We start from the raw sequence: 9,005 nt of genomic DNA, 5'->3' as shown, positions 1-9,005 counted from the left end.
TAATTAACAAATCACCAGTGCTAAATGGCATCCATCCAAGAGTCCTCAAAGAACCCAAATGTGAAATTGCCGACCTCCTTGCCAAAATATTTAACTTATCCCTGAAATCGGGCTCTGTACCAGAGGACTGGAGAGTAGCAAATGTAACACCGATTTTCAAAAAGCAATCCAGGGCCAATCCGGGAAATTACAGGCCAGTTAGCCTAACATCCATTCCAGGCAAATTGATGGAAAGCATCCTCAAGGATAAAATTGTAAAGCACCTAGAAGAACAGGCCCTGCTGGGAGTGAGCCAGCATGGCTTCTGCAAAGGTAAATCTTGCCTCACCAACCTTTTGGACTTCTTTGAGAGTGTCAACGAGTGTGTAGATCAAGGTGATCCAGTTGACATAGTATACCTGGACTTCCAAAAAGCTTTTGACAAAGTTCCTCATCAAAAACTCCTGAGGAAACATAGTGGTCATGGGATAAGGGGACAAGTGCATGTGTGGATTGCTAACTGGTTGAAAGACAGGAAACAGATGGTGGGTATAAATGGAGAGTTTTCACAATGGAGGCAAGTAAGAAGTGGGGTCCCCCAGGGATCTGTACTGGGACCGGTGCTTTTTAATATATTCATAAATGATCTAGAAGCAGGGGTAAGCAGTGAGGTGGCCAAATTTGCAGATGAGACCAAACTCTTCCAGGTAGTGAAATCCAAAACGGATTGTGAGGAGCTCCAAAAGGATCTCTCCAAACTTGGTGAATGGGTGACAAAGTGGCACATCCGGTTCAATGTTGGCAAGTGTAAGGTGACGCACTTTGGGATGAAAAACCCCAAATTCAAGTATACGCTGATGGGATTTGAGCTGTGGGTGACTGACCAGGAGAGGGATCTTGGGGTCGTGATGGACAGCTCGTTGAAAGTGTTGACTCAGTGTGCAGCAGCTGTGAAAAAGGCCAATTCCATGCTAGGGATCATTAGGAAGGGGATTGAAAATAAAACTCCTAATATTATAATACCCTTATACAAAACTATGGTGCAGCCACACTTGGAGTACTCGTACAATTCTTGTCACCACATCTAGAGAGGGACATTGTAGAACTAGAAAAGGTTCAGAAGAGGGCAACCAAGATGTTCAGGGGCCTAGAGCACCTTTCTTATGAGGCAAGGCTACAATATCTGGGGCTATTTAGTTTAGAAAAAAGACAACTGCAGGAAGACATGATAGCGGTCTATAAAATCATGCATGGTGTGGAGAACGTGGATAGAGAGAAATTCTTCTACCTGTCACATAACACTAGAACCAGGGGTCATCCCATGAAATTGATTGCTGGGAAATCTAGGACCAACTAACGGAAGTACTTTTTCACACAATGCATAATCAACTTGTGGAATTCTCTGCCACAAGATGTGGTGACAGCCAACAACCTGGATGGCTTTAAGAAGGGAGCCTCTTAGGAAGGGGGAAGGAACATAGGAAGAGAAACAGTCTTCCAAAGAGAGGCCATCCTATAGATACAGACGGACAAGGCCAAAATGTCAAGCAAGTGCTCATTTGCCATCTGAAGCTAGGGAAGGCAAGTAGATAGGGAGTCAGTTGTCTTGTATCACATAGAAGGTAAAGAAGACTTTAGGCAGAAAGGAAATATCAGGTTGGAGGAGGACTCTGGCCCTTCCTATCTAATATTGCATTGAGATAGACCAGTAGTCCTCAGAGCTTGCCTACACATCAGGCCAAGGTGATGGTGAAGAGAAAGACTTTAAATGAAAAGCAGAAGTTGCACAAAGCTAATGGTTTAGATATACTGCATTAGAGCGAGGGGAAAGTTCCAGGCAAACACAAACTTTCTCTGGACTGGCAGGTATCAGTGAGACAAACTTTCAATGAAAAGTTTAACCAGGGGATAGGAGACAAAGAAATTGGATGGCAATGGTTGATGGAACACTGAGGTGAACAAAAAGAAAAGTACTGAGTCTGGAGTTTTTCAGGAAGAGCAGGTAGAACAGGGTGACAGAAATGGGGGTTGACTCTGTATTGGAGCCATAAGCTATCACAAAAATAAAGAACTTGGATCATTTTCTGGTATAAGAGCAGCAGGTGGAAGGTTTCCTGGATTCTAGGAGGACTTGTTGGAAGTTTGACCGAAGGCTGGTCAGTATAAGTATCTTCATGAGTGTGTACATCTGGGTGCAAGATTTGCCTGTTGGTTTTGAAGAGGTGGTGTGGAATGTGGGACAGATCTATCTTGGGACAGATGTAGAAGTGTGGTGAATGTGATGGTGCAATCAACTTGCAGCTGCCTTAATGACTAGATTCTTTTTTGTAAAAATCTAGTATTATTGGGAATGGAGGGGAGAGGAAAAGGAAATCTCAATTCTAACTGCCAAAAAGCATTGTCAAGGGAGACTGAGTCATGGGCTGCTTGGCAAAAAGGTTGCAGGTACTGTGTGTTGCTCCTTGTTGCAAAAAGGTAAACTGGCAGATGTGCCCAAGATTGGAAGATGGGCTAGAGGAGGTAAGATTGTCTATACATGGGAGTGGAAGAGGTGCCTACTTGGAGAGTTTGCAAAAATGTTGTTGGCCAACATGAATGCCCAAAAGACACTGGTGGAGAGAAATGGAGCAGAAGCCATGAAGGGAATTCCCAGACGTAGGCTGGAACAGGACTGCCACCAATGAAGAACAAGTTGTCTATGTAGCCTAGACCTGAGGGTAGGTGGCTGGGGAGAAAGTGCCCTAGAACCAGCATTGCAGTGGGCACATTCGGAGGTGAGCAGATGAGAAGACCACTGCCACTGTCATGAGTCAGCATGCGAGCATGACCACATGGCAGGAAAATCCTTACTACAGGACTATTGAGCTCCACTCCTATGAACTGAATATGTTTGTAGGGATTAAGAGAAGCCTTTTCTGATTTAAAGAGGCCCAGCTGCATGAGGAAGTGAGAGGTTGCATGGATGTGACTGTAAGGAAAGATCATGAAAAAGATTATTGGGGTAGGCGGCACCTACTGTCATGCACCTGGTGAGGTCATGAGGCACAATGAGGAGATCAAAATATGGTACCTTGTTCTGAAATGCTTTAGATATACCTTTGAAGTTGATGCCTTAGAAATGCTTGTTTTCATATAGCTATAAGGTCATTGGATGTGAATCAAGTGCCAAGACAGAAGAAAGGATGGTGGGAATTGAGATAATCTAAAACAGTAAATGGAAGAGCTTACATTCCTGAGGTAGAAGACACATCCCTTTTTGAGATCTTTAATTAGTGAGAATAGAACCCCTGGTTGGTTTCTGATGGAGGGACAGGTTTGTTCCCCTGCCCGGCAGGATGGTAATTTCAATGAGTACAAATGTGGGTGTTGTGAGGGAGAAAGGTGTGCAACTCTGTTGCATATGAGAGGCAAATCAACTGTACCCAATTGCCTGAAGTGATGTTCTGCCAGACCAGAAATAAAATGTCGAAACCCAGTGCCCAAGCAGAGGTCGCATCACAGAGTTGTGCTTGTTTGGAGAGTCTGGTATTTAATGAAAGTTGTTAAATTTCTAGTCTGAGACACTCACATGACTCTCTGTAAAGAAAGAGGTTCTTCCTTAGGGAAGAAATAGTAGCCAGAAGTGGAAAAGTTCTTCTCGATACTACTGCTGTGCTGTAATGGTCAAAGATGTACAGACAAAGGGGATGCTGATTATGACTACTTGGGCATGTATTTTAGCTACATAAGGGTACAACTTCACCAAAACACTTGATGTTAATCTCTAGGAAATTCTGAACAAAGCTCTGCACAAGCCTGGGTCCCATAAATGTAAACAATTTGTTTCATCTGGCTTCTCCCAACCTCCCTTTTGGACAGGGGAGAGGGATTTTGGCTTCTCCCTTTTGCAGGTTGCTATCTGGTGTTTCAGCTCACTTTAATTGTGCTGCAATATCTTCCACCTGGGCTGGGTAACCTGACTGGTGGTGGATGAGAGCCACACCAGTTGGGATTTTGAACCCTTGGCCCTTATTAGGGCAAGCAGCACCAGGGGTGCAGCTGCCAGTGCAGACCTACAGGATGTCGTCCAAACCGGTCGCCAAAGGGGGCTGGCCTTTGGTGGCGGCCTTTGGGGATGGGACTGAAGGCTGGGGCCAACATATTGTTTTGGATTCCTAAAAGGAAGACTCCTGTTCACTATATCATTATTGTTGCCTAGTAATTGGCTGGGCCAGGTACAGATATGTGTCCTGGGTTGCCCAGAGATGGGGGATGACTCTGGGGCAGCAATTCCAGTGGTGGTGGGGAATCAACGAAGATATGGCGTTGGTAGATCAGTGGGCAGTTACAAGGGAAAAGAATTCAGAAATTTAATTGCTGTTTCCCCTTCCAGCAGGCATACCACCTCTTTGACCCTGGAGAGCAGTGCCAACAACCCACAGAACCTCACCTTATTACACTATAATGCCAGGTTGGTTCAAAATAATCCAGATGTCATCCATGACTTGATTATGGATGAAGGAGCTGACCTGGTGTGTATCACAGAGACCTGGTCAGGGAAAATATGGTTTGGTTCCAGCTATTCCCAGTGGGTTACTCCGTGGTGAAGCAGGTAAGAGGATGTGCGCGGAGAGGTGTGGTATATAAGAATACCATCTCCCTTACCAGGATCCCTGTCAAGGAATTGGCCTACACTGAATGTGTGAGCCTAAAACTGGGGACCAAGGACAGACTGAGATTTCTGTTTGTGTACCGATCACCCTGTTGGCCAACGAGTCCCTAACTGAGCTGATGTACCTAGATGCGGAGTTGGCATTAGAGTGGCCCAGGTTGTTGTTGGTGGGGGACTTCAATCTTCATTTCGGGACAACGTTGTCAGGAGCGTTTAGGAGTTCATGGCAGCCATAACGACTATAGGCCTATTCCAACTGGTATCTGGACTGACACATTATGCTGGTCACACGCTTTATTTGGTCTTTTGCTCCGATTATGGTGCTATTCCGTGGGTGGGGACTCTTGTCATTTCCCCATTGTCATGGACAGATCATGATCTAGTTAAGGTCATGATCTTAAGAACTACAGTATAATCCACCTCTGCAGGAGTGAAGGACCTATTAGATTGGTGCACCCGAGGAGGTTATTTGATCCAATAGGATTACAAGAAGCCTTGGAAGGGTTTAGAGTTGGCTCTGCTAGTGATTCCTGTCAATGCTCTGGTGCAAACATGGAATAATGAACTCACTAGAGTTGTAGACACAAACAGTCTTTAGTATCCTCTACGACCTGCTTTAAAGACAGCCCCATGGTATTCGATGAACTACGGTAGCTAAAGTGGCTTTAAAGACAGCCCTGTGATATTTGATGAACTATAGCAGCTGAAGTGGCGAGGTAGACGACTAGAGCGCAAGTGGAGGAAGACTCGGCATGAATCTGATAGGTCAGAACACCGAGCACATTTGAAGATTTATGCTCTGGCAGTGTGGGCAGCAGAGAAGCAATTCTTTTCTACCCACATTACTTCCACAAATTCACGTCCAATGGAGTTGTCTAGCATCATGAGGGGGGTAGTATATACCCCCTCCCCATGAATTTGAACTTGGAACCATCAGACATTCGCTGTGACATTTTTAATGACTTCTTTGCAGATAAAATCTCTCATATTAGGGCCAAGCTGGATTCCACAGTTACAGCAGAGTCTATTGTGGGAGTGTCCAGCAACTCTTCTTATGGGATTAGATGGGATCACTTTCAGTTTGTGAATCCTGAGGATGTGGACAAACTGCTTCGAACTGTACATCCTACACCCTGTTCTCTTAAAACTTTGCCCAATTTGGCTTATTTTCATGCAGCCTAGTAAACATTGTAAATGCTTCTCTGAGGGAGGGCAGGATGCCCCTTTGTCTTAAGGAGGCTATTATTAGACCCTATTTAAAGAAACCTGCATTGGATTTCTTGGCAGCTTTCAATACCATCAACCATGGTATCCTTCTGGACCACCTGTGGGAAGTGGGATTGGATGGCACTGTTTTACAGTGGTTTCATTCCTATCTCTCCAGTAGATTCCAGATGGTGTCACTTGGAGACTGCTGTTTTGCAAAGCGAGAACTGAAGTGTGGGGTTCCACAAGGCTCATACTGTCTCCAATGCTCTTTAACATCTACGTGAAACTGATGGGAGAGATCATCAGGAGGTTTGGTGCAGGGTGTTATCAATATTCTGGTGGCACCCAGATCTACTTCTCCATGTCAACCTCATCATGAAATGGCATATCTTCCCTAAATGCCTGCCTGGAGGTGATAATGGTCTGGATGAGGGATAACAAACTGAAGCTGAATCCAAATAAGACAGAGGTACTGACTCTGGGGCCACTGTTCCCTCTAAGACGTGCACAAGTGCACACGCTCACAAGTTCTCTGATGTCTGCTCACTTAATTTTAGATCCCACTTAGGTTTAATTAGGAAGGCCCCACTCTGAATAAATGTGTGCACACATTGCCTTGATACTACCGCCCAGAAAACTCATTCCGCACAGAGATGGAAAAAAAATTAGAGGGACCACTGGTCAGGATCTGAGAGATTATTTAGATCTGCCTGTTCTGGATGGGGTTACACTCCCCCTGAAAGATCAGGTATGCAGCTTGGGAGTGCTTTTTATTAGCTTCAGCTGATACATCAGCTACATCCATTCCTTGAGGTAAATGACCTTAAAACAGTGGTACATACGCTGGTAACCTCTAGGCGTAACTACTGTAATGCACTCTACATGGGGCTGCCTCTGTATGTAGTCTGGAAACTATAATTGGTACAGAATGTGGCAGTCAAACTGGTCTCTGGGACAACATGAAGGGACCACATAACATCAATTTTAAAAGAACTGCAGCTGGCCTTCAGTCAAGTAAAGAGCCTGTCTTTCATTCAATTGTGTCATACCTTCTTCTGGTGTACTGACAAGCTAAACCCCAACAAGTACCTTTCTGAGCCATTTTTGGAAGGGTGGTATATAAATCAAATCAAATTCAATCAATAAAATAAAATCAATAAAGAGCTGGTAGCAGTAATGGCTTCTTGAAGGGGACTCAGAAACACAAAAGACTGACCCCATCTTGGGTCAACTCCTTGACTAGTTCAGAAGTTGCTTTGGACTCACTGAATTGCTGTAAAAAGACTTTGAGCAGGACCAGCTCCTGGGCAAAATCTAGCCAGCCTGGGCAATTCAGAGGGCACAGATCTCTGCATTTCCCTGGGCACCAATCTCTGGACCTACCCAAGGAGGAATTTGGGACTGGTTTCTTTTTCATCCCCAATTGAGGCGAGGGATGTTAAGCACTTCTCCAGTGGAACAGGAGAGGCCCCGACCAACTCTTCCCCTGCATGTATTTTGCAGCTGTCCTCCATAACTGCCAAGGCTCTTTAGCCTCAAGGACCCAATTACCCATGCTCTACAGGCAGTTGCAATTACAGCATTGCTCATTTCCCTTGCTAACTTCAAGGCACAAGCTGCGCTATTTGCAACACGCTTCCAGAGCTGGAAGGTAGTTTCTAGCTCTGATGGAAGCTACTGCTACAGCTTTTCCACTTCCCCATAAAAAGTGTGTAGAGGATCCAACACCTGCCTATCAATCCACCTGGTTTCCTAACCAAAGTGGTAGCAGTGGTGAGCAGGAGGCAGGATGTGCCCAACCAGTAGGTTGCATGTAATGTTCCTCCCCACCCCCAACCCATGCCACCTTGGAGAAGGAACAGCAGGGTGATCTGAAGGCTGGTAAAGTTCTCTCCCCCACTCACATAGTAGGAATTATCTGAACAGGGCATGGGATGGGAGTGGTGTGTGGCGGGGCAGGTGGGTATACTTGAACTTTGAACAAGTACTCTGAAGAGCTCAACTGCCACCTCTGTGCTCCTGCTCACTGACATGGGCCAATCTGGGTAAGCAAAGAACTCTTCCTATCTCTTCCAGAGGTACTTGTAAAGAGCTGGGGGCAGGTGTGTGTGGAGAACTATCCCAAACACTCAATGCTGATTGAGACTCAATTTTTATCTCTGTGTCAATAAAAACCCACACCACCACTTACTGTTGTGAACTGTTGAGTATTTAGTAATTGCTGAAACTGCTGGTGCTGTTGATGTAGCAGAAGTTGTCTTTGTTGATCAGGAAGAAACCCAAGGCTGGAGGCACTGCAAGAGTAATGACAAAGGCTTAACTGGAAATTTTCAACATAGGTATTGTGTGACTGGCTCCCAGATAATCTCTATGCCACCTTTCAGCAAGAGTAAAGAGTTAAGCTAAGTTATATAGAGGTTTTGTAGACAAACATGTCGAAGAGCATTATAATTAAGAATTTCATTGAATTCTGATGACAAATGCTTTTTTGCATACTAGCACAGCATTCCTAATCTCACCCACATTTTGGTGAAACATTACAATATTCCAGGAACCTGAAATTATCTAGTGATTCCTTGCAAGTTTAAAAAATAACTACACTCCTCCTGTACTTTCCATATAACAGCATAGATTATTTACACTGCAGCACATTTTAAAAGCACACTAAAAATCAATACAGTATTCATAGTTATTCTTCATAAACATCACAGGTCTAATTTTCCTTTCTACACTTCTAGGTTTCCCATTCTCATTTTGCAGTCCCTGCAATGTACTTGGGCCAAAGGACCATAGCCCTCTTCTCTCCACTCCCTCGGAGAAGCAGCGCTTTCTAAGAGCTCCATATCAGAAGAGGGGGGTGGGAAGGTTCCTCCTCCTTCTCCTCTGGAAGTCTTTTGCTAATCCTGGCTTTCTCAGTCCTCAAGAAGGACTTTCTCACTATCTATGAGGGAGAATCATCTTGAGGACAAATGGCTAGAAGCTATGCAGTGGCCATATTCAAAGGAGGACATTTTTAATCTGTAGTAACTCAATATGTTAAAAAACATTAATTCCAGCATTATAATTATAGTATAAGTACTCAGTTTTTAATATCTTACATCATGGACAAACCCATTTCCTATAGCCTGTATAACTATGTTTTTGTTGTTGCTAACATTACAATAAT

General features: G+C 44.5%; 1 protein-coding gene across 9 annotated transcripts in view; it reads right to left on the bottom strand.

Moving 5' to 3' along the window:
- Window positions 1-9,005, bottom strand: part of MLLT10 (MLLT10 histone lysine methyltransferase DOT1L cofactor) — a 191,269-nt gene that overhangs the window by 5,917 nt on the left and 176,347 nt on the right. For all 9 annotated transcript variants that reach the window (XM_053263412.1, XM_053263417.1, XM_053263416.1 and 6 more), the window contains one exon: window positions 8,031-8,133. In XM_053263412.1, coding sequence (XP_053119387.1) covers window positions 8,031-8,133 — 103 coding nt within the window. The remainder of the gene's footprint in view (window positions 1-8,030; window positions 8,134-9,005) is intronic.

This window comes from Hemicordylus capensis, chromosome 6 (assembly GCF_027244095.1).
Source record: "Hemicordylus capensis ecotype Gifberg chromosome 6, rHemCap1.1.pri, whole genome shotgun sequence".
Taxonomy (NCBI): Eukaryota; Metazoa; Chordata; class Lepidosauria; order Squamata; family Cordylidae; genus Hemicordylus; species Hemicordylus capensis.
The sequence above is the reverse complement of the archived record's forward strand: the minus strand, read 5'-3'. Positions and strand labels throughout refer to the sequence as shown.